A 26,255-nucleotide genomic window follows, 5' to 3' on the forward strand; every position below is an offset into this window, starting at 1 on the left:
TTCTATGATTGCGGACAAAATTTGCGTTTAGCCCGTCGATCGGGCGACGGGAGCAATCAAACGCACGCGATCGGTTCGATAAATTTAATTTACGACGCAATTTGACGCAGCGGAAAAGGGATGCCGAGAGTTGCGGGGACGTTTCATAAGCAATGTCGTAAAAATATATGCGCGGAAGAAAGCTGACGGTTTCTCGGAATGGCAATTCCGGTGAGGGCCGTTGTGGAAAATGCTCCCGATGCGGTAACGCGAATGAAACTCGTACTCACAATGGGGCTGCGTATACGAGAGAAAAGAACGATGTAGCTACGCTTACGGTGCATCAGCATAATTACCTTACAATTAAGTTCAAGTTACGTAAGCGCGTTACGTGCGGCGCAAATTGATCGGTATGCCGAGTAAAGAAACGGAGTGAGAAAAAAGAAAAAAAAATTGGCGCGAGCTCTTTGTTCGCCGCGCTTTGCCCTCTGCTATTTCGCGCGGATAATTTGCATTGAAATATACCGAGGCTTTTTCGACATCTCGCAAATGCGTGTCTCCAAAATTGATTTGCAGAGCTATTGGCATTCACGCCTGCAAGAGGTTTTGAAACGGACGGAGATCGGACTCAAATCGGAGACGACAATCTCGGAGGTCACGCGGAATAAAAAAATACCACTCGAACGTTTAGCTCTTCGAGTCCCTCTCTCTCAATTTTACAATAAAAAAAAAATTCTGTATAAGTTAATCCTGGAAATACACATTAATCTCGAATATATCGTCCTGTTCGCGCTTTAAAAGACTTGCGGGAAATCTAGCAACGTTTTCTGTATTTATGGTAACGAAATGACTTCGGAATAGTTGAAAAAAAAGACTCGAAGATGATAAAAGGTACTCGGGGAGATAGCAATTCCGCTAATTTGCACAGCAACGACACGAAGACACGAGGTCCAGAGCGCGATCGCTTTCAACGGCCTGGATTCGCACGATCGGGGAGAACCGTATCGCCGCGGTGGACCGCAGGGAAAAATTCCGACCACTTTCTACGACGTGCCGGGCACAATCACGGCGCGTCTCGAGAATCGCATCGCGCTCGGCGATCGGCATTCCGGAGTCTCGGGTCGCGGCAGAGCTCGCGGCACGAAACGCCACTGCCCCGTACAACAAAATACTCCTCGATCATTGATCCCCACCGATGAAGGCTCCGCAAAGGTTCTCGGCGACGCGAACGGGCACGCCAAAAGCCAAGGCTGCCTCTTAAATTCCGATACCCTCGGCCTCCGCATATAGCCAAGGCGTCTATGAAGAAACCCGCATAATTTCGAGGCTCATTAAAGACCTCCGTCTTTGCTAAACCTATTTTTGACACTCCGCGCGCAAAATCGTGCTACGTCGCCGGCCGTTTCGCGGCGATCGGATAAACGCGCCGGAAGATTACGCGAAAAACGCAGTCTGGTCGTCACGAAAGCGCGGCGTACCTTCGCGCTCGGCTTCCTATCCTTGAACCCCCGTGCGGAGATAAACCATGCAGGTATACGTGCGTCGGGAGAAAGAGAGAACCGGGTGTGGCCGACGACCGGTCGCGGCGCAATGGAGAGAGACGGCGAATGTCAAGTGTGTCACGCGCGGCGAGTGAAACGTTCGCCTGGTGCAGGTTTATTGCGCCGATTTGCGCGCCGAGGCTCGGAGGCCCAAAGATCCGCTGCCATCGTCGTCTGCGAATCCGTCGCGACGCTCGCGGCACGTAACGCACGCGTTTTATTGGCGCTAATGCGTCGTCTACTCAGAGGAAGATTACTGACGCGTCACTCGGTCGTTAAACGGTGGTCCAGCTTGCACATTGGCCGCGACTGCAATCGAGCTCTCGTGATAATCTCCGCGAGGAAGGTCAGGGAAGTCTTATAAGAAACCGATCGCGCGAATTCAACAAGAACGATAAACGCGCCGAGAAGAGCGGCAGGCAATCAGACCGCGTCTATTCGTCTCGAAATATAATCGGCTGGGGCAAAACGAGAGGAAGTACGATCGCAAAAAGAATTAACGAACACGGGGAGGGGTAGCAAGTAACGAGGAGCAGTAGGTGCTAAGCTCGTGACTAAACTCGCTTAATACTTTTCCGGTCGCACCTGCAGGAAAGCTCGTTCCTAGCGGTGCTCACACCTGACAGGAAGACGACAGGAAACTCATTAGCATTCAGCCCTCCCCCCCCCTGTAAAAGTCCCAGGCTAGGCCTGGAATAAGCGACGCCCGAGGCGAATTGTCGCGATCCGAAAACCCGCGGATCGGCCCACGAGAATCGGCCGCATCCCGCGACGTGGAAAACGCCGGTCTCGCCTTTCGCGAAGAGAAATATTCCGCCTCCGAGAACGAATCCGCGAGGATGCGCGGGGTCTCTACTCTGCGAATCGTTTCGAAATAATAGTCCATAACCGGGTAATCATACATTCCGTAAAATAAGCGCGCGAGGGGCGGCGGAGGCTCGTTACACACGCTCAGCATCGGCGGCACAGGTTCGGAATAAACCGAAGGGCACAGCGTCATGCAAAGCCAGCTCGCGATCGGAAAAATCCGTAATTCGACGTTCCGTTGCGCCGACCGGATTACGTACTTCCTCGCATGCGATTTCCAGCTAGCCACGTTCCAGCTCGCGTTTCTTTTCCTAAAATTATCTCCGGCGCAAAAAGGAAACATTTTAGCCGCTTATTTTTTTCCGTTCTCTCTCTCTCTTTTTTTTTTTTTTTTTTTTTTTTTTACGTCGAAGTGAATGTTTCACTTGTCGCGAATGTCAGCGCGTTTCGCCCCGAAGAGCTGACAAAAGCATGAATTAAATATGCATTTCGTTATCACCGTCAGCCAACTCACCGATTATCAACGTCGATCGCGACAAAGGGGAGTAATTAATCGTTAACGAGCCTATTGAAAGCTTTTACGACGAATCCAAATATCGTTTTATTCCAGAAAGACTCACGGCGAGTAAAACACGATGATATATGAATGACTCGATGATTTTCTTTCTTATTAATTATTGTAAATAATTCCGAGAATATTTAAAAAATTATGTCCGACTATTAGCCCGGTTCTATAAGTTAGGGTGAACCGTCGATTTAATTTTTCAACTATTCTATTTATAACTAACCAGCTCCTGGAAAATGAGTTGCGACAAAATGTTTGCGACAAAAGTGCATAACATTTGTATTCAAAAAAATTATAATTCAACTTTTTTGACTGCACTTATAAATTGTCGTTTAGCGTATCAAGCCATATATTTGTCAGATTTTTATGGTGACAAAAACCTTTCAACAAATTTGACGACATACAGATTTTAATATTAAGCATATTTGCATTTTACGATAAGAAAAACCGCTGTTTTATTTATTATATTACAAGATTTTATCGCGCGTATATTTGCATAATAATATTAAAAAAAACCAATCAGATATGCAAACGATTTAAATATTTCATATTTAAGTTCAGTGAATTTATTTCGATTCGTCATCAATTCGAATTACGTATAAGTTATAATTTTTCAAAACAACTTTGCGAATATGCCAAGACTTTTACGCTTTTGCACACATTTATATAAAGTTCAGTTTGCTTTAAATATTCATGATATCACGATTATTTAAAATCAGAGTCCCGATTGTTGAATGAATTTACGTATCGAGGAAGATACACCTGTATATGTATATGCGACATTCGGTGAATCAGGCTCCGCAATAACTAACCAAACGTGCGAATTCAGAATCACACGTCATTCGCATAATGAAAGAACATAATGTGAAACCACGCAAAAAAAAAAACCCCCCGTGCATTTCGAGCGATTATTTTAAACGCGATGGAAAGAAACTGTTACGAGTTGACACGACGGTTTGAGACTTTCACGTCGGATATTCAAATGAAGGCCGAGACCGCCCTTTCCTTCATTCTAGGAGAAAAATTTTACTGCAACTATAACTTTACAGTATTTCTAACCGTAAGCGCGATCGACGCGATCACTTCCACAGTCAAAATGGCCGAGTCAACTACATTCGCTTGTGAGAAACGTTTAGCCGAAAGTAATATTTCTAAAATTATTATTGATAAAAATACTACTTTTATAAAATTATTATTTATAATAATAAAACTTTTTTTTTTTTTATACTGCCGGTGTCGGCAACCGCCGAGATTCTACATCTCTCGGATTTCGCGGAAGTAAGAGAGCGGCGGGAAAACGCACACGCATACGCACGTTGCGTAAAGTCGCGGAGCGGCGGTGTCAGTCTACCGTAAACTTGACTTTACGAGCGGCTCTCTCGCGAGAGCCGGCGAGAGAGCTGGCTTCGTTCGCCGCTTGCTTTTTCGCGGTTACCTTCCTTCGCGTTTCGTTTCGTCTCGGCGGCGTAACGGTCCGCCGCCGTCATCGCGCGGATCGAAAAGTTCGTAAAACACCCCAGCGGTTTCCCGTGTCCCTCGCGAAACGGGAAACCCGATTTGAGCGACGTGGGGAAACGTCAAGAGCAAATAAATTCGCCGACGAGCGGTTAATTAAGAGATGCGTTATTGCTGATTAAAATTTTAATTGGCGACGATCCCCGAGCGAGATCTCACAACGTTAAGCATTTTTATTATTATTAATTTTTTTTCTTTTTACTTTCTCATATAACGTTTGATATAACATTTGTTTTGATATTCGTTTTGATATTATAAAAGACTTTTCTGCGATTTCTCATTCCCAGGTTTCGTAAGGCGTCGATGGAATTTCACAACACACGTGCACGTCTCGTGTCGTTCGTATGCGGAAGTGCAGAACGCGTATTCTGAAATTCCGCGGGTATCATCTCGCTCGCCGCGATTTTTCATCGCGTATCCGTGAAAACGCAGGCCTTTCCAAGATGCGGTAAATTCTATGTAGATTTCGCAAACGTGCCCCCGCTTTATAACGCCACGCGCCGATTGTTCGCTTTCGCGATTAATTACAAAGTTCGCGCGCAACTCTGACGTAATCCGCGAATCATCTGGATGGAACTTCCGGAATGCAGAGGATTATTCCACGAGCGTACTTCCGTATACGTTCCGCGTAACGGAGCGTTGAGAGACGTTCGACCACGATTCGCCGACGTAATCGAGGAGGCTCTGTTTACGAGAACGAGTTTAGGTACGAAAAGGGGCTTTCGTCAAAAGCGAGGAATTTCAAAGTGCACGCGTTACCCGAATATATGTATATCGTCGCTTTTCGGGAGAATTAATTTGCCGCTCGTTGCCGATTTTATTTCGCTGTTTATTAACGTTGCACATTTGCCGATAAATTAAATCAAAAACCTATTAAATTAATGCTAATAACGTAATGAAATCTTTAAATTTAAGGTGCTTAGTCTCGAGGTAAAACATCGCGGCTTTACCCGAGACTTTTTCCGAGACGGCAATTGCGTTTCGAGAAGCCGTCGTTAAAATTCATAGTCATTGATCCGAGCAGAGACGTCGTTTGCCTACCTATGTTAAAAAATGAATAAACGCGATCCCGGGAATAGTTCGCCTATGCAAATCAACCTTGACATTCGGTATTAGATCGCCACTAAGTTGGTTTTGCTGTTATAGACGGTCATGGATGTAAAAGTCGTTCCCGCCACCATGTCCACGGGCCATAACGGCATCTAATGGCTTGATCCGGCAGTTAATTGGCGGACCGACAATGAGAATTAAGCGCGGCGATTGGCACCTAATTAGATAAATTCATATATAACTGCCCGTACGTGCCTGTGGCGATCCAAGACCGCTGCCGATTTCGCAGAGCTCTTTCTCGTTGCTTTGCCGATTATCCCGTTGGCAATTTCGAAGAGTGTCCGGCAATTCGTTCGAAACGCCAGTTGCTAATCGCGCGTTTTTTTTTTCTCTTCCTCTCTCTCTTTCTTTCAGTCTTTAATTATCTCATCGCCATACATCGCCCCAGCTGTGAATCGCACCGTTTTTTCCTCGCGTAAAGAATTTTAAAATACTAAGGTCGCTACTCCCGGGCAGAAAAAAAAAATCGCAGACCTGGAAACCGTGATACTTTTTTTTTAAATAAGAATTAAATTGCTATGACAAAATGCTTTGACTTTGTGCAGTCGGCCGCGCGAAGAGCTGATCGCAGTCATTGATACGGTCGTTTAAGACTACATTTTAAAATTGCAAACATGTGACGCGCATATTGCGTTCACGTGCGAGATATAAAAGTTAAAAAACGCATTAACGACGTTAGAAAGGAGTGCTAATTAAACAGCACTCGTGTAGATGCGATGATGTACGTTTTCGAAGACGAGCTAATTGCCAATGCGTTTGGAATTTTATTTAATATGCAATAGATAGATCTCGTTGCCACTTAATCATTGTCCGATTCGTTGTCGCAATCATTTGCCGACGCTTATCGATATTTTTTCATCGGATGAGCGACTATTTATTTAGGATTTGTGCAAGAGCGCAAGCACTAGACGGAACTATGCGGAATTCAGCGACAGAAATCCATTTCACGAATCATACATCTGGGTAAATCTTCGCCGCGGAAGTAAATGAAATTTAGGTGGCAAGGTTATGGTTCTTAACTCCCCCCTTTCTGTCTCTCTCTCTCTCAAAACTAAAAAAAACCGGTTCCTTAATTCTTCTTTGCTAACGTCAAACTCAACAATTCTCGGCGATTAACCATAATTCATCTAAGCGACGAAAAAAAAAGAACTATAACGAATTGTTTTAACTATCGTTTCTTTTCAACAAATCTATCTGTAATACCTTTATGTTAATATTCGGCGAATTTTCCTCACCGCCAATAAACGGAGGCTTCGGAAAAAAAAAAAGAACCATTGTTCAATCGGGCATTTTATTTCGTTCGCGGGACTAGAGGTTTATTGATATTCTCTGCGCTGTCTATTTTCGCGAGCGTCGTAAATTAAAATTAATTTATTTGTCCCGGCATCTGCGGCTGTTTTCACATTTAATTTCCTTTCGAACGCTTCGGAGAAGAAGCACGTATTTGCGGCCTCTGAGAACTAAGTGTTTATTGAAAAAAATTTAAAATTTAATGAACGTGATCCGGGGACAATCTTTAGCGGGAAAGGGACAATGGAGCATCGTCACACAGTGATTAATCATCAGCCCTGCGCGATTTTAATAGGATTACGTAACGCTCTTCAGAACGGCATTTGTGTCATGACGCCGTATGTATTTATCAATTACCGCGAGCACAGTCGCCACCGTGTCGCAAAAGGCGAATATCGTCGATCGATGGGACTCCTATTACGAGTTACTTTGTAAAGACGCTATATCGAATGTAACGACGAATATTGCGCAACGCGAAAGAGATATATGCGAGACACAATTGATAATTTCAGGGCCGATATCACGCGCGAGCAAACCGAGCAATTGCTCAGTAAATTGAAAGAGGGTCGGTATTCGACCTTATTTTTAGCCTGCACTGGGTGCCTCAGCGCAGCGCACGTAAGAGAGAACGTAAGCATTTTTTGCTGCATTTGAGAAAAAGAAGCCGTTTACTTAAACCCTATAATGAGAATCACCACTTGAGTCGGAAACGACGAACGCGTTAAGAAAATTTAGAAATTATCTTATTAAGTTTAATAACGGAGGGTCTATAATTTAATTAACGCGCAGAGTATCTTGAATTTCAAAGACAACGCATGGAGAGTTACGGAAAATAAACGATATTGACTCGCAGTTCAGTAAGCGTCTAATTAAATCTGCACATTTTCGTAATTTCTTTCTTTCGTTCTTCTTTAAATCGTTTATCTCGATTGCATGATAAATAGACGAAATCCAAAATGTTTCCCTCCCGAAGTAAAACCGGTTTGCACTACCACAAACAAAAATAAATAAATAAAAAATAAACAAGTAAATTAAAAAAAAAAAGAAAAAAAAGTGAATCTACTTGAAAATTGTAAATTCTAAAACCCGGCACGGTGTCTTTCTGTGTCGGTAGAAATAAGTCATGGCCGGCCATTATAATGTTAAGATATTTCATGTATAGATATATTCTGACCTCCACCGGCGAACTTTCATTCGTGAATTCCTCAAGCAAAACGTAACGTAACGTATCGCCCGCCGATCGTCGAATCAGGTCGCGGGGCTTTGCCGAGCGTCACGATATTTCTACAGGTGTGCTTCGGCTTTTCTGCGCGAGTGGATTGGGTTTCCGCGTGGGAAATTGTGCGATATCGCGCAATCTAATCCGCTTAATTTTAATTAGGTAGTAATTTAACTTATTCGCCATAATTATACTTTAACTATCTAACGAGCTTTACAGTAACGAACGCGCGCATCGAATTAGTCTCGTAAATCATTGTCGCGTCCTGAGACCTCCTTTGCGATCGTATCCTTCCGTCCCGTTTAGTTATTCGATCTCATATCATTGTCATTCGGCTGCGAAAATATTTTCCTGTCCCTCAAGGGTCAATAACTTCGAGCTACAATACGTCTTGATTCGATTTTCGATTCTTTCTTTTACATACCGCATGCAAAACCGCGAGCTAGTTCTCGAAAGGGTCACGAGAAACAGAACTAATCAAAGTTAGGTAACTTAAATTGCCGAGGCGGCGCAACTGCAATCTCGATGTGCATAAATTTGCCTCGTCGAGGCACAGATCGATATGCCAGAGATTTTATCTAAAAATCAATGAAACGGACATGTTGGGTCTGACCAAGAAAACGTTACTACAGTTAAGACGCCAGGTGTAATATTGCAGAACAAAAAAAATCAATTTTGCATTATAAACAACTCAAAAATAAAAATCCACAACTCTTTCAACTTCAGGCTCAATCTACCACTCGAAAAAATCGGAAGAGTAAAAAAAAAAAAAATATTAAAAAATCCCAAAAATTTCCTCTCCGAAAAAATTGCAAAGACCCCCCACCCGCCGCACGTGTCCAAGAAATTGTCTCTCAACGACGATGCTCTGGCGTTAAATAAATCATCGGCAATCGCGAATGAATACACGTAGAGTTTCTTTCAAGCTGGACTAATTTCGGGTCAAGTGTTGAAGAAAGAAGACGAGGATTATTTCGTTTGCGCCTACCTGTTTTTACTCGCACGTCAAGGATGTCGATCGTATGCCTCGCGGCAGGACACGCGGATGATTTGTCCTCGCGACTAGCGCTTCCTTTCGTTTAAAAGGCTTTGAAAATACGTCGTGAGTCGGCGTACTCCCGTAATATCGATATCGCGAGAGAGAGTCTACGTTGCACAGACCACAACAGCCAAGCACCAACTGACGCGAGTGTTGTTCACCGAGCGAGACGACGTCGGTCTATAGATGGCGTCCACTCGCTCGGCGAGCGGTTGGCCAAGAGTTCGGCATTCAGGTAGGTGGGCAGGCAGGTATGTGCGCCAGGTAGACACGTATTACACGTACACGTACGCGCGAGCACAATGGCGCGCGTTAATGGTGTGCACCTGTGCAGATGCACTCGCAATTAAGGTACGCGCAATTATTCTGGGACGGGCTAATGGCTATAAATCAGTATCAGCCATCGAATTCAGTTGATTCTCGACTCGTTTTTAAATTATATCACGCGAAACTGGATAATAATAGACGACGAAAGTAAGTAATTAACATTAATTAAGTTAATCTCTTAATTTTGGAAATATATTTTGAATTCTTTTAAGTAAGACGTATCTGGAATCGCGGACGTTACTGCCGCGTAATGTAAAATTGATTACTCGTTATCCAGAAAATGATTAGCGAACTACAAAAGCGCGACCGCTCACTCGAGCTCGAGTGGGCCTCTCTCCCTCACGAAATTCGATTCGAGGCTTGATCAAACTTATCGCTTCTTATCACGCTCGCTTTCGAGAGATACAATTGCAGATATCGCGCTAACTAAACCTTGAATTTAAATTCGGTTTAAAAAAAGAGCTTTGATAAGATTGTTTAAAGTATCCGGCGCCGCGAGAGCGCGATCGCTAAGCTGATGTTTGTCCAAGTCCAGCTAATCCGAGAGCTCAAGCGGAACACTTTAAATGAAGTACCCTTCCCCAAAAAGATGCCAAAGTCATGATTATCGTTATCTCTCGTGCAATTGTTTTTAATACTCGTTACTGTAGGACCCAGCGCGATTTGCGAGAACAACAAGGTGACCGTAATGCCCTCGAGGTCAGTTAGATCCTTTCCTTTGGTAATGCCGGATTAATGTAAGATACGCGAGATGAGATGTAATAAGCGCGACTCGTAAACGCGTTCGTATATTAATGTCGCGCGTTCTTGGCGCGGCGAAATGTGCCGGCGCGAGTAATTAAGAGCGCGCGGAACGAGCACGGCGCCGCAAAGTACCGGAAGGGGCGGCAGATTATTTGCAACGGTGTCATTAACGCAACGCGCCGTACGCCCACGCGCACGTAGGAGATAGCACGTACGTGCCTACGCGCCGATACGGACCGCGGAAGCGGCCGCACGCATCGTCGCTGCAACGTCCCCGCCGAGTGAATGAACGAGATGCAATCTCGCGGCGGTACACGCGAGCGTTTTGTGTGTCCCTCGCTTTAAAATATTCTCGTTCTTCCCTAGCTCCATTGTTCGCCGGCGAACCTGACGGACGCCGATCGTTCCTTCCTCGAAAAAATCTAGGGAAAATATATCGGCACCGAACGCGATACTTTGCGCGATACCTAACTTACCTAATTTTCTCAGCTACGCATTGTGAGATTCCTTCTTTCTTATCTCGTTGAATGACGAATGTAATTTTTTAATTTGCCAATTATATTATTTAATTAAATTATTAAACTGAGTGAATTGATAAAATTTATAAATTTATATTAAACTTTTTTTTATATTTATATTCGTCGAAAAATGTATCGCAAACTAAACTCGAGGAAAGGCTTTGTTTATAACGTGTGCGAGATCATCGAAACAAGTTTGATTTCACAAAGGCTGTTGCTCTTGCGCCAACGGAAGCGTAATTTCTCCTAATGCTATGGTAAATGATTTAGCATTCGGTATTAACTCTCTGAAAGAAAGTGGCCGATGAGTAACGACGCGATAGGATTTTACGTGTAAATTCGAAGCACGAAAAATAACTTTCGTCGCCGTTCGTAATTGGTGAAAGTTCCGTACGTCTACCCACCCGCATCGTCGTACTTAGTTTACCTTACTGTAATGATCCGTGTCGCCAATATATCCCGTCATTAGCGAAAATCACCGGAATGTCAAATTCTCGTTTTCCTTCATCTTCTTTTCGCGAAAGCATAAATGAGAATCCCGTCTTCGTTAATTCTATGCAATATTCTTTTCTACGTAATTTTTATATAAATTACTTTAAATATATGTATAACGTTGTTATATAAAGCGTTCTAAATTATCATTCGTTAACAGCGATTTCTAGAAATTAAGTTATACCGGAAATCATGATAAACTGAGATTATGATAATTTTTTAATAATCAGAGTAATATTGCATAATACGTGCGTAACTAGATTTGTATAATTTTCATTTAAAAATTTGTTCCTAATTTTTATGCGATTGTATTAATATTTATTTCGACTCGAACAATTATTTTATATTATTTTTTAATTTAATTTCTAACTCGACGTGTGCATAATTGTCGCAAAAGGCGAAGGATAAGACACCTTTAAGGCGTCTTCGGGATAATTTTTGTCCAATCACATTTAAATTATCAAAATGTTCCACAAGGTAATAGAAACATTTCCAGAACTTAACAAATGGCTCTTCCATTATCTCCGATTCGACCGTTCAAATAAACGTAAATGGTAATTTATTCCAGAATAATAATTAGCAACTTACCTTAAGGTTGCTCCGTCGGCGCCCGATGCAACCTAAGCCTCTTCCTCCTCTCAGCTTCATTCGTAGCTCTCACGAAACAACACTCGCGATAAAGTAGCTTGCAGGTGAGCCGTATCTGTAACAAGAAAAAAAAAAGAAACAATGAGAAACAAAGAGCGCAAAGTTATTTCGTCGACATAATCGTGAGACAAATTTTCGACAAAACCAAACTCATTTCTATATTTAATTACAAGTTAATTAGTACCGCGGCTTTTCTCCAAGTGTTTTGTCTCATAGGATTAAAACGCAGTTAATTCAGCTATATTCGCGGTTAAAAATATTACAAAATTATAATTCAGATCTACAAGAACCGTATATATATTTTTTTTAACACGTTAATAAGATTTCTGTAATAAAACGAGACGCATTTTGTATAAATCGAAGTTACACCGCAATATATGCGAAGCGGGGCGCAGGTAGGCGCGCAATTACCGTCGTGATAATGCGCAATTTCCGTTCCGCGAGTCTCCGATTTTCATGGCGAGGCAAAGATCTGATGTCCGTCTTGAGAACACAACAGGATGCCGCGCCCGCGAATCGAAGAGACGCAGAAACGACTCGGATAATTAGGTATATGTATACCTGTGCGAATTCTGGCGATCGCGATTTCAGAGAAGAGCACGCGGTACTTGCCTGTGCAGGCGCCGCCGCGCAATTTTGATTATTTTATATTTAAAACATAAAAAATATCAAAAGAATAGAGTATTCTCTGCTGAAATATTTCAATGCAATGCGTTACTGTACACTGAATTAATCGTTGCTAAAAGGTATATGATTATTTAATTGCGTATAGTAAAAGTCGCGTAATTTCGCAGCTTTTCAGAAGAGGCTTAGAATATAAATTAATTTTACTCTTTATAAAACCAGAGCAGCCTATGTATTTGAAGAATAAAAACTAAGTTTTTTAGATTTAAATTTAAAAACCGGATCAAATAAATTTTTTTTTTAATAAAATTGCTTCTTCGTTATTAATTAATCTCCAGAGTACGTTATGATATTTTTTTTATTATTATTTTTTTTTTAATCGTGGAATAAAGAAATAGAGACCAAATAATTTTCATCTTTAACTGTTGGATTTTTGTTTCAATTAAAACGCCAATGCGAGGGAAAATGTTATACGTTAATTCATCTCGAACTCTTAATTGCCTACACGAATTTCTTATCGCGACAAGACGCGATGTTCCTTTTAAATACTCTTGCAATTAGTCTCCGTCGCGCAGTTATCTACTCGATAATATCTAAGTATCGGCGTAAGCGATGCCGTTCCTTTCGCGTGACGGCGATCGGCGTTAATGCTTCGTGAGCATGCAGGATGTGTTCGCGGGTGTGCGGTTGCAAAACCGTGGTATCGCGAAATACGCCGATCTGCGCGCGGAATATCACGCGAGGACGGGATAGCGGGCCGAATGTTAAGTTAGAAGCGGCAAAGTTTCCCCCGACACGTTTGCAAAATCGCGTGTCTTTTTCTTTTATTACAAGAGAAAGCCATTGGCCACTTTAGCTCGGGACAAACTAGCAAGTCGAGAAATTCGTGACCGGTAAAGAGCAAATAGCACTCTCGAAAACCCATCAGTCTCTCCTTTTCTATCTTTTCCTACGATTGCTGATAAGGAAAAATGTACCGTCGCGAATGTAACCAAAGCGAGACTCTCATTAGCGGCTCAATTAAATTTATTATTTAAGTCAGACAATCGCATTTCGTCTAATATAATAATAACAGTCGTATTTTCGATGTGGTTAGTCTAATTGATTTTTTATTCATAAATATACATATGTGTATAAACGTGAAGATTTTCCTCTACGAATGACGCCTATTACAATCATTTCCGGTAGTGCCAAGAATGCATTAGGATGCTTTTAGATGCGTGTAATTAGCGCTGGATATCTGATTTTTTTTTTTTTTTATTATTGCGCAAGCACAGAACAATCGCAGGTATTCTCACATGTGATGCGAACGGCGCGTCTTCAAGGTGTACACTTGAAACGACTTTTATAAGACGCGGATGCGCGCGGGCTGCTTCTTTGCGCAATGCAAACATCCAACCGGCGTTATTTTAAGCGCTGGAATAGGATCGACGAGATATGTTTTACATAACTTTAATCGCATTCGGCTGTTTGTTTCTGCCCGGTATCGCGTAGTTAAATCAAGCGCTGGCTACAAACCTACTTACATCATTAATAGCACGTGCATCTCTACGTTTTTACGATTTTGCGACGTTTTATGGAGCACGTAAAATGGGGGGAGGGGGATGTATCGTTTGTTAACAATTGCGCAGGAAATATGCGATTGTAGATTCTGAGCTAGAACCGCGAATATGATACGCAACGCAACACGGAACGCGATGAAGAGAGCGACATAATAGAGATTACTTGCGGTCGGGCGAGTAACCTTTTTTAATCGAGTTGACCCGAGCCGGTGATTAAACAAATTGGAGAGGTTGCGTGAACGCGACGGGACCGAGATCTTTCGCGGCGAACGATGCTAGATCTTTCGAAAGCGTCCACGAGAGTGATCACTTCTGCCGGCGCGGGTCAATTTTAATCTCGGTTTAACTTGTTCATTATTTTGTTCTAATTCTTAGAGTCAAGGAGAGATAAAACGCCAAGTTAAATCGAAAATTAAAATTTAATTCGCGCTGGTACAAATAGTTTTATCGTCGCGTCGCATGCAAATCCAGAAACTGATCGAGCCCGAGGAATGGCAGAAGTGAATAAATATCTTTTTCCATTGCAGCATGATCCACATAACGCGAGCCTTTTTTGAGCAGCGATCTTGATAAAACGCGGATAAACGGCAAGTCGTTATTAATTGCGCTTTTCCGCGGCGTGAAAAAAAAAAATTTAATCAACGCGCTATTGTCCGATACCTTGTTGCGACAACGTAATTGCGACGCGATAAAAATCGACGCTTCTTTCAGAGGTTCGGGAGGATGAACTGAAAAAATACAACTATCACCTATCTCGGTTGATTATCTCGTTGATGATTCGTGATGCTATGCGGAAAAGTGGAAAACGTCGGCGTTTAATTATAACTACGACGTACTTCTGCACCTTGACGAGATGATAATCGACGTCTCGCGAGCGATAATTCGATTAAAATTAACGACGCTAGCACTTTTCTTCCCGATGTTGTTCTCTCCTTTTTATTTTTTTTTATCACTACAGCACACTAAAAAAAATCAGTATCTAATCTGCGCGTATATTTAGCTCGACTCTCGTTGTCGACAGTGATTGCTCCAAATTTTTATTTGCAATTTATAATTATTACGCGCGTAATAATAGATATAATTGGTTTTATAGAAATTCGCTTCAAGCCTTCAAACTAATTTTATTATTATTGCTGCGGTTATCACATATTCGTTGTCTATTTTTCCTACTTAATTTTCCTTTCCTCCGCGATCGGTCTATTTCTCTTTCTCCCCAAGTAGTTACGCAACGCGAGAAAACGTGCAGTCGCGCACAAAGATATCCGGATGTGGCGACGACGCCTCGCTGAATGCCAAATATGTTTAGCAAAGTGATTCAGATAAGCTCGATTTATTCGCCCGTGACGTAAATGGCGAGCGAGCTACGCGTTAAATCGCGCATCGGAGACATTTTGCGAGCAAAAAAAAAAAAAATTAAAGCAAACAGTAAAGTGCCGAGATCAGTTTTTCAACTCGACAATTGAGAAGAAGTTATGGAGGCACGCCGGATTCTACATATATTACGGATCCGTTCTGAAAATAAATCTGTGACGGGAGCACTAGCGGATTTATTCGCGGTGGCACTCGCGCACGCAATTGCCACTATAAATAGGATCAAAATTGAACGAAGATTATTTCTCTCGAGCGACAACGATCATAACTGCGGTACGTGCGGCGATAAACGACACGATAACGCGCCAGATCTATCATCGGCGATTGCGTGGACAGACAAATCGGGAATTAAACTAACGCAATTAACCTAACGCGAATCGTAAATTACCGCGCTGATCGATTATCTACACGTTCAAACACGTTCAACGAAATGCGATCGTAGTTGCAACCCGGAGGATTTCTCGCATACGGCGCATGCAAATTCGCGTCCCGACACAATGACGTCCGAATTTATATTAACCGCGTGATTCGCAATAATGCGTAATGTATGTGATTAAGACATTGACGTTGCGATACGTCAAATTCGCACGTATGCAAAAAATAATACCGTGTAATACTGCGAAAGGTAACGTTGATTAATGGCGGCCTCAGAGCTAACTGTAACACCCTCCCGCTTATTTTCTCGAGGATTTTCGCACGACTTTCCCTCGCGTGGCTTAGTGTGCCGCAGTCTTCAGCTGTGTGATTGAGAGCGTAAATTGCCGGGGTCCCGATCGCGATAACGACCGCCTTTTATTTCAAATAAGCAAATTACTCCTACTTTAAAGCGCTCCAAATCGCACGCACGAGGAAAAGAATGTTTTCTTCAGTTATTTTTCGGCTTTAATTCATTAATTAATAGTTGAGCGAAATTATCAGAACAAAAAGGGATGTGCAAAACGTTGAAGCAATGCTCGCCCGATCGTGTAACTTCGCGAGATTAGAAAAAAAAAAAAATTCCAAATTGCAATCTCCGACTTTCGTCTGCACGGAAAAGTGCGATCCAACGTAATAGCCGGGCATGATTGCTTTCGATCGGAGAAGGATGCACGTCGGCGCCGATATAATCCCGCGAAGGGATTTACAATACATTCGCATTTTCCCTCCGACGAATCTCAATTTCAAATCAGCCGCCGGTGACTGATTACGCGGTGATGCCGCCGTCTTCAGGATCGCCGGATCGGCCGCCTAACGATCAGGAAGATGCCGGTTATGATGAAAGACTCATCAGGTGCAGTGCGAGCCACGCGAATAACAACATCTTTGATTCGCGATTTACGATCGGCTCGCAAAAAAGTAATAACCCCGGAGTTTAAAAATTAATACGGTAACATTCGATCGTCGAGGGTTTTTATTTTTTTTTTTTTTTTGTGGGTTTTGTTTCGCGAGTCGTTTGGGAATTCAGCGGTTCCGTGCACAATTGTCGTCTTGAAAGCCGCGTGGACGCAGGGTACCGCGATTATTATTCCGAGCGAGGCGAGCTGGACGTGTGCATCGACGATTTATGACACTTGTTGCCGTTACGCGCCGCGGATTGGATATGGAAATAGATTATTGTGAGAGATAAAGGGAGACGAGATAGAAGAAGAGAGGAGGACGTGCACTTACGGTGAAACGTTTTCTGCCGAGGCCCGCGGGGCGTTATCGTTGGGCTCTTCCAACTCGGGGCTCAGCCTGGCGAGACGCGATGTGGCGATAAGCGAGATTAAATGCGGGTCCACGGGATCGATTTTAAACGTGACCGAAAAGGCACGCGGGCCAAAACTGGCGACAAAAGTCGCACGTGCGTCTCATTGCCAGTCTCGCACTTGTTGCATTCTTGGTCGCTTTAATCCGGGTCTTAAAGTTTCAGAAGTGAAACTTGTCAATTTTATCAAATGACCAAAGAATCAGTATAAAAAAAAAAAAAAAAAAAAAAAAATGAAAAACGACGAGGAGGACAGACAAAAAAAAGAACATAAAAAAGGGTTAGATGTTACTCTTACTTTCATAGAATCGAGTATTCAGGCGTCGGTTTTCCTTGCTTTGGGCTTATTGTAATTACCGTGATTATACATATATCGTACCCCGAACCCAGCGCGATGCACTCACGCGTCCCAAGAGCGAGTCGCTCGCGTCGTTGCACGGTCGGCCCCTACCCGCCACATTCCACCTGTCCGAAGGTGGCATCGCATTTTCGCGAGTAACGTCCCGCAGGAGGAAGGGGAGAAGGACAAAAGAAGGCGACACGGAGGAGTCGCGTCGCGTCGCGTCGCGTCCCCGAAATCTGGATCCGGCAGCGTCACGATCCTCATCCCAATATGGCAGTGGCCCTCGCGTACGGTCGCCGCGGATATGCGAACGAGAGTCGCGCGGGGGCCCGGGGCCGCTACGAATACGAATGCACTCACCGTTCTAACGGCCATCGTCCGGCCGGTCGCGCCGCATTCTTGCCCGTGGCTCTCGAGCGATGGATGAAAACGGCCGGGTGAAGTTGGGAACGACGTGCGGACGCGCAGCTCGCGGAATTCTCAGCCAAATTCAAGTCGATACCTCGCTCGCGCGCGCTCCCTCGCGTACCTGGTTCCGCCGCCACCTTTACGACGCTCCGCTTGACCGCTTCGTCCGCCTACAATGTCTTTCGTCCCAGAAGGCAGTCGCGTACCACTTTCGAGTCAACGCGATTGACGAACTCGCGTATTAATCGCGTCGCGGAACACACACGACCGAGAAAATATAACGCTCGGGACAACGTGAAGGATGAGACCGATCGTACGCACCGACGATGCTCGCGACAACATAACTGGACATCGGCGGTTGATCGGTTGATGCCGCCTGGTGAGGAGGAAACCGAACTGATGTAGAGCGCGGGTGGGAGAAGGCGTACTAGTGGGAACAAGGTGTTGGACGGGCGGTAAAAAGATACACGAAGAACTTGTTTGGCGTAAGGCCCGAAACATAAATAGTAAGAAAATTGAATTTATATTTTATTAAAAATTCTTGCGGATCGGATTTGGCCCTCGGGCCGCTAGTTGCGCATCTCTGTTCTACGTTATTTTATTATTAAATATGTATTTAATATATTTAATATATAAATGTTACAATTACATAAAACAGAAAAAAAAACTAATTTTAATTTTACTAGAACCAAGAACGCTTCGCGTACGCTATTTTTCGAAAGATCTTAATTTGTGCGCGTTATTATAATTGAGGACATTAATTAATTATAATATTTTCTATATAATGATTACATTATAATTGAGTCATTTATTGTCGACGACGTGTTATTGATTTAAGAGACTCAGTTACAAACTACGAAAAAAAATCCTGCGACTTACCAATCTGTGTGAGCTTTAGCGGAGATGTAAAGTTCTGCCGGTGACTGTAACATAAAAAAGAAAATATTAATAGAGACATGTCAGTTAATTAATGAGATTAATAAAAAAAATATAATTTTTTTTTAATTTATACTTACTTAAAAGTTGCTCCCCCGATTCATGATGCCCATCCTGAGCCTGCTCCTCCTCTCAGATGGGACGTGTCGAGTCATCTTTTCGCGCACAAGTCACTCGCGAACACCCCGACCGTGATTTTACTGTCGCGAAATTTACTGAACACTATCGCGCGTTATTTTTCGGCGTTCCTGAAAAAAGAAAATCCTGAAAAAAAAAAACAAGTTACTGACTTACCAATCTGCATACAGCGGAGTTGTAAAATTCTGCCGGTGGCTGTAACATAAAAAGAAATATATTAATGTAGACATGTATATCGGTTTAAAAAATTAATAAAAAAAAAGTAGAGGAAATCTTTTAATAAAGATTTTATTAGAGAAATTAATGCTTACCTAAAAGTTGCTCCGCCGATGCATGATGCCTCCTGGTGGGCCTGCTCATCCTCTCAGATGGGACGTGACGAGCCATCCTTCCGCGCACTGGATACTCGCGAATGCACTCCCGTAAAAAAAGAAATCGTAAAAAAACGCCCGAGAACTACCGGCACACCCGAGACGACCGACGAACCGGCTGCGGTTCGTATTATTAATGTAATCGGCGTTCGGCACTTTTTATCACTGCACTACAGCGGAGGTCCTCTTGATCTGTAACAGAATAATGACGAAAATTATTTTGTAGATTCGGAATGTAATACGGAATGTAATTCGGAAGGAAAATTGATACTACTTACCCCTGGGTTGCTCCGCTGGTGCAGGATACCCTTCCTGGGCCTCCTCCTCCTCTCAGGTAGCACGTGTCGAGTCCTTCCGCGCACTGGACACTCGCGAGACAGTCCACGACACTCTCGACCGTTTTAAACCCTCGAATTCGACAAGAGAAACAGGCTACGACGCACGGATGCCTCGACATTTTCGTTTCGAACTCGAACCGCGTGCTCGCCATGACCTCTAGTACGCAGTAGCACGAGTCTACGTAGTCCGATACAAGCTCGCGATCAGGCGATTGATGGAGCGCTGTGATTGGTCGGCGTGCTAAAAAACTACGCGTCGACCAATCACAGCGTTTCATTAGCACAGGTACACGATAATGAACCATGAGAGAACGCACGTGGATGCCTCGACGTCTTCGTCTTGAAACCGATGCTCTCCACGTGTCCTCTTGTTCGCAGTTTCGAGTTCAGAAAATCAAAAGTGCAGCAAAAGTGAAGTAATCTATCGTACAGTACCTTAACCTCAAAAGCAAGCAGCTTCCGCACCTTTAGAAAATACATAAAAATTAAATTAAAGTATAACTTCTTTGTAAGTGGAGTAATGATAAATAAATAACAATGACATCGATGATCAGATTAGTGAATTCTTTGGATGTGAACTCGAAGGAATTTGAATGGCTGGTACACGATTTGATGATCGATAACAATGACGTTCCGTTTGATAACAACGAGGTTTTGAGACAAACATATGTATATTTCTGTCTTTTAACTTTCTGTAAATGCTTGCGTAACAAGTTTATATTTCAGGTTCATGTTATACAAAATACTCTTATAAAAAGCACCAATTCTCTTATAAATCAAACAGGAAATGCTTTTTTACCCATCTTGGACAGAGTCTTGCCCACATGTTCCAAAGATACATTTTCCAAGTATGGTTTATTCTGGGTGGTGAATACTGTAAAAGTACTGGAAAATATTCACATTAGTATGAAGGATTTAACCCTGGCATGTAAAGTGTTAGGAGTTTTAGTTGAATACTGCAAGGAAATTCCAGAACTGCACAAACAAATCTCTATGCAATATGTGAAACAACTTATAAATAGTCTTAATGGATTGCAATTAGATGCAAAACGTGGTGCAGTCTATTATTTGTTGGCTGTTTTGCTTTATCACTATCCTGAAGTCTGTGAAAAGTTTCAGGTAACAGATTTTTTTTAATTTATTATATTAAATATTTGCATAATTAGATAATGTATAAATAAAAATTGTTTTAATACTTTTAGGAACAAATAAAAAAAATGATATTGTTACAAGTTGACTCAAAACAAGAAAACTTAGTTAATGCTAGTGCAAGATGTTACATTCTTTTATCCAAGGCAACCGAACGCTCATTTAAACCACAGCCATCTAAAGCCATGTATAATGCAACAATGTACAATGAGGCATTACTTTGTAATAACTTGCATGCTATAATAGATGAATTGTTTTCTGGGTCGATAGAAATGGAAAATGTAGACATCTGGGATCAATTAGAATTACCATCTATTTCTACTACAGATACAATACAATATTATTACGACCAGAAACAGAGGTTCAAAAATTTGTGCATTTACCTTTCTTCAATGTTAAGGTACTGCTCTTAAGTCTATTAATTTTATATGTATTAAATGATAACATTTCTTATACATATTAAGTTTTAAAATGTGCATTTAATTCAAAATTGCAGTGGATATGAAGCAAAAAATTCCGTTTTACCTCATGATATTTTAAGAGTTTTATGCCGAGGATTAGCTATAACGCCATTAAGTTTAAAAAATAAAACTGCTTTTAAAGAACAAATGTTATACATTATCTTACCAAAATTGCATATTTGCTTGCTCAAAGTTTTGGATGCGTTTATAACTGGGTATGTACATGTATAAGCTTTAATAGGATATATATATATATATAATTTAACAATCGTAAAAACATAATTGCATGAACGTAATTTTTTTGTAATTTTAATACATTTCAGATTTGCTCAAGAACTAATACCATATGGAGCAACAATATTACAATTGTTTCAACAAACATTACGATGGACAAATACCATATTTGAAAATCAAACAACATTTAGTGATAATAAACCCTTCAAAAATGTCAGGATATGTGTTTACAAATGTCTTTGTTCATGGTTAACAAATACGGGTTCATTATCTGGAATTGAGACTTTTGGAAATGACTGCTTTTCATGCATATTGAAAGACATAACGCCAGAACGAGATTGCATGTTACTAGTGAGTTTCGCTTAATTAATTATTAAACAAAACTTATATTTTTATAAATTTTATATTAATTACAAAATAATTATTATTTCGTTTTAGATGCAACAAAAAATGCAGCATATGTCTAAGCGTGCCGTTAAACGTTTCAAACATAGTCAGTATGAAAATAGTACAATTTTGAATAATAAAGATAATTCTCGTAATAATAGACATCTAGATGCAGATTTGTGCAGGGAGGCTCTTATAACTTTACAAAATATACTTTTTAGTGGTAGTGTCTTGCTGAAACAAACATTTTACAAGGTACATTTATTTATATTTATTTGATTATAACTACGATTTCATAATTTTTTATTTTTTTTAGAATGTGCAAAATATTGTGATATGTTTATTATACGATCTTTATCTGAATTCCACTGAACATAATTTTTATAAAAATCACAATTTATGCCGCTTGGAATTATTTAGAGTATTAAAAGCTTTACAAATGAATCCGCATGTTACATTGGCATTTCCTGTACAATTCTATCTAGAAATATCGCATATGGCAGCTTATGATATTGACTTAAGCATTGTTCAAGAGGCGAAACTCACATCAGCCGAGTTGGAAAAAATAGTACATCCTATTGCGCCTACCTTACAGTTACCGCGACAGTAAGTGTTTGAAATCTTATTTAAGAGTTTATATATATACGATAATAAAAATTCATCGCACTTGTTTTTACTAGGTAGACTTACAATATTGTTTCATATAAAATTTTTCTTAGATTACAAAAGTATATATTTATTTTTAGGAATCCTGATAATAATGTTGTTTTTGAAGAAATAGAAGAAACTGTTACTACTGGATCAGACAAAAGAAATAGAGCAGAAAAAGAGCTTTTAGAAAATGTGGATGCAGTTCCTTTACATAAACGGCAAAAGATTACTCCGACTCAATGTGAAATAATCGAAAATAAAAATGATACAGAAGAAGATAATAGGATAGATATAAATAAAAGTCAAGTAGATGCCGAAATAAATAAAGAGATTGAAGAAAAGAGAACCGAAAATGCGCCACAAGAACAAGATAAAGTACAAAACGAGAAAGAAAGTGATTTGGCTGCATTTTTTAATACACAAAATGAAAAACAACATAAGAGACTTGAAGATTCGTTGTGTACCGATAAAGAGAATAATAAAACTGAAAAAAGTAATGAAATTAGTGAACAAGTGGAAAAATCACAAAGTGATACAAATGGATGGGAAACATTGGACGATGACGTAATAGAGTCCTTAAAATTGTTTCACAATGAAGTACAATCGGACGATTAGATGTTTTTATTTTAAATATCTTCGGAATAAAAGAACGTAAGTAAGTAAAAATGTTAATAATTTTAACCACCAAACGGTATATGCGGTACAGGTATTTTCGGTAATATTTCGTCATTTGGTTTCCGTTGTGTTGTATCTTTTTTCTCCGGTTTTTCGGTGTTCTGATCTGTTGACTTACCTGCGATATTGAGATCAGATTTCGGAACAAATTTATTGAATGTATTAATAGGTTTTTGAATTACAGATATTGTTCCTTTCGCACTTTGCTCTATTAACTGAAGGGGTACTTTATATAAGCTACACGCCGATGACTGCAATCGTTCTGGTTCAACTGCCCATAATCCCATTTCGCAATATCTGAAGTCACATTGATGTACATAAAGTTAGTGAATAATTTAATAATATCTTATTTCGGTAAATATTTTGTAACGTTACCTAAAATTATTCATAATTTTTGGATTTCCTGTGATACTAATAAAAGGATTTGTGTCAGTTGAAAATTTTAGAACTTCCTCTGGCAGCCACGTCTTATCACTAGATTGTATGATAGGCGTACTGTTTTTTGCAAAGTTTGCTATAATATCTGTAAAAATGTTAGTTACACGCTCATCCTCTTCGTCTGGCTTTCCGCGACTCATTTGTTCGCCAGTAATTGTGTTTCGATCAAAGATAAATCCTAAATCATCGCCATGATTCAAATTACCTATAAATAAAATTGTCTATTATATTAATATTACGTAGGTTAATTTATATTATTAATTATTATATTATTAACATTAATTATACCATCTGAGGATTTTTTAGCGTCGACAATTGGCAGTCCAGCAAGAAAGTCTTTACCATAATTTCGTTTTCCCTTATGATCGAAGGTATACAAAAATGTGTTAGCCTTTTTGGACCAATAGTTAACAGTCAAAAATGCCGGAGCATTATAGAGTGAATCACCCAACGCTTCTGCAACTTTTCCAATGGTATTCGGCGTATCACCTTGGAACATATTAAGGTAGCCGTCGAAAGCTTGTGGAACAAACCGCGATTTATTCTGCATATTCGGAATGGTTTCTTGCAAATGCGGTATGAAATCGCTAGTCAAATAATCTGGTAATGTATTTAACTTATTCTGCACTTCATCTTTGTATTGACCGAAAACGGCACCTCCCGCTTCGTCTTTCATAACTCCCGTTAATAGCGGTATAGATGGAAAGTTACCAAGTTTTAAAGACTCTTCTGGCGACGTGGTCATGAAATTGGGAAGTGATCTTAAAGACGATCGACAGTGAGCTTGATTTCAAAAGATTTCAGCTTATCGTTAGTAAAATTTTGTTTTGTTACCTTTCATCATTAGCGCCTTCGAGGACTGGACCAGGCCCGAGCAAGTTGGCCAAGCTAGAGACAAAGTCTCGGGCGTTTGCACGGATGCTTTCCAACTTTGAATCTACACGGATCAGTTTCTCAACTGGCAACTCTCGTAAGCAATCTACCATCCGCCGCGTGTCATCCGTCGGACAGTCGTGTTTATGCGCTATGTACTTGGCAGTTTCTGAGGGATTCTTGTCCATGGCAAAGTGAGATAAAACTGAACCGGACAATGCGATTAAACCATGGAATCTATCTGCAAAACAAAGTAATTTATTAACGGTAAGAAAAAACTCGTTTATTGTAGAGCAATATGATGATGCTAATGCAATTACTTTCGCAGAACTTTGATAACGACAACATTATTGCGGAACTTGCACCTGTGCCGTGACCAAAGGCTATTATTTTGTTTGGATCGCCGCCAAAAAAATGGATGTAATCTTTCACCCAGTCGATAGCCAGTATCATGTCGAACATGCCGTTGTTTCCCGGCATGTCTTGAGTGCCTGTGCTCAAAAATCCTGGAAAAAACAAATTAATTTTCTCTTTTTACGTTACTACCTTTTTTTTTTTTTTTTTTATTTTAATTACCTAACGTTCCTAATCTGTATTGAATAGACACGACGACCAGCTTTTTCTTTATTAAGTGCCTCATTTCGTATTGGCATGCAGCACCTCTTCTAAAACCACCTCCGTGAATCCATATCAATACGGGATAACCGCTGCCGAAATCCGGAAGCGAAGGAGTAAAGACGTTCAAAAAGAGGCAATCTTCGCTTCCAATTATTTTGCCAGGGTCTTTGTGGCTGGGCTGAGGGCAAGGAGGTCCCCACACAGTTGCATTGTACTCTCCTTCAAGATATACGGATGAAGCTCGCTGAAAATAAATTTTTCTATATCAACGCGGAGTAATTCGATTACTTTACTGAAACAGCTTACTTTATATTTTTCTAATGAAACTTTAAAGCGTTAAGAAGAAGCCAAATTAATAATGTATTATATTAATAATGAATATATTGTATTGAGTGTTAAAAGAAATAATACATAACGGATTTTTATTTCTGCACGGAGGACGACAGGTGCTATTCGTGATTGTCTGTGAAAACAGCGCACATGCTTACTCCACAGGTCATTGAATTTAATTATCGTATGCATTAAAACATTCTTTTAGTACCACAGTTCACGTAACGGTTTAATTGAATTGTTAACATAGTTTATGTGTGCACTTGTAAATATATATTCCTTATTTTGCTAAGTTGATTAAAATTTCTATTGTAAAGAATATTAAAAATGTTTTCAAATTTAAATTAACCGTATTATTATTATTCCATCCCATACATATAATTATTGTAAAATAAGAATTAGAAGTTATTCCAATTGTTTTAAATTAGCATACACATAAAATGTTAATATAAACTAGATGAAATCATGATATAACATTTTATAATAATTATTATACATGTTTATTAATCTTAACCTGAAATCTCGCTCGGCCAGTTGGCGGCTGACCAAATCTGATCCCTCGAAAAACGTAGAATCCTTTGTCCGAGTCTCGAGTGCCGACAATGCGCGCGTCACGATCATTTTTATTCACAAAAACCACTGGATCGTCTTCGGGAGGCTGCGAAGCCGCAGTACCACCGACGATTCTTTTTCGTCTAATTACATCTCCACTTGTTAACGAGCAAAGTAAAAAAATAGTGAGCAACGCGACGACGCGTCTATTCATTTTGAAGACCCGTGTTGAAATAAAACAATCATTGCCGCTTATAATTTAATACAAAGTGGAGG

General features: G+C 40.8%; 3 protein-coding genes across 6 annotated transcripts in view; 1 reads left to right on the plus strand and 2 right to left on the minus strand.

Moving 5' to 3' along the window:
* LOC139103632 (myb-like protein X) overlaps window positions 1-18,159 on the minus strand; it is a 39,956-nt gene extending 21,797 nt beyond the window's left edge. Inside the window, exons 1-2 of one of the 3 annotated variants that reach the window (XM_070658480.1) lie at window positions 17,950-18,159; window positions 11,735-11,849 (exon numbers count right to left, since the gene is read on the minus strand). The gene's annotated coding sequence lies outside the window, so the exon portion shown is untranslated. Of the gene's footprint in view, window positions 1-9,014; window positions 10,240-11,734; window positions 11,850-17,780 lie in introns of those variants that run through there. The other 2 variants (XM_070658479.1, XM_070658481.1) reach the window with 2 other exon arrangements.
* Window positions 18,160-19,876: 1,717 nt separating this feature from the next.
* Window positions 19,877-23,608, plus strand: LOC139103089 (proline-, glutamic acid- and leucine-rich protein 1). 2 transcript variants are annotated; one of them, XM_070657446.1, is made up of 9 exons: window positions 19,877-20,262; window positions 20,338-20,730; window positions 20,814-21,160; window positions 21,257-21,436; window positions 21,545-21,806; window positions 21,894-22,097; window positions 22,159-22,448; window positions 22,589-23,148; window positions 23,353-23,608. In XM_070657446.1, exons 1-8 carry the CDS (start codon window positions 20,149-20,151, stop codon window positions 23,106-23,108), a joined length of 2,310 nt encoding a protein of 769 aa, XP_070513547.1. In that variant the 5' UTR covers window positions 19,877-20,148; the 3' UTR covers window positions 23,109-23,148; window positions 23,353-23,608. The 2 variants fall into 2 exon arrangements, with proteins under 2 accessions (XP_070513547.1, XP_070513546.1); XM_070657445.1 differs by having other exon boundaries at window positions 22,589-23,144.
* On the minus strand, window positions 23,092-26,221 carry LOC139103092 (esterase FE4). Its single transcript, XM_070657453.1, has 7 exons — window positions 25,942-26,221; window positions 25,056-25,341; window positions 24,800-24,985; window positions 24,441-24,720; window positions 23,895-24,367; window positions 23,544-23,811; window positions 23,092-23,465 (listed from the first exon to the last, which is right to left on the minus strand). The coding sequence occupies exons 1-7, from the start codon at window positions 26,191-26,193 to the stop codon at window positions 23,171-23,173; spliced, it is 2,040 nt and encodes a 679-aa protein (XP_070513554.1). The 5' UTR covers window positions 26,194-26,221; the 3' UTR covers window positions 23,092-23,170.
* Window positions 26,222-26,255: the final 34 nt, after the last annotated feature.

Source organism: Cardiocondyla obscurior, linkage group LG06, assembly GCF_019399895.1.
Source record: "Cardiocondyla obscurior isolate alpha-2009 linkage group LG06, Cobs3.1, whole genome shotgun sequence".
Taxonomy (NCBI): Eukaryota; Metazoa; Arthropoda; class Insecta; order Hymenoptera; family Formicidae; genus Cardiocondyla; species Cardiocondyla obscurior.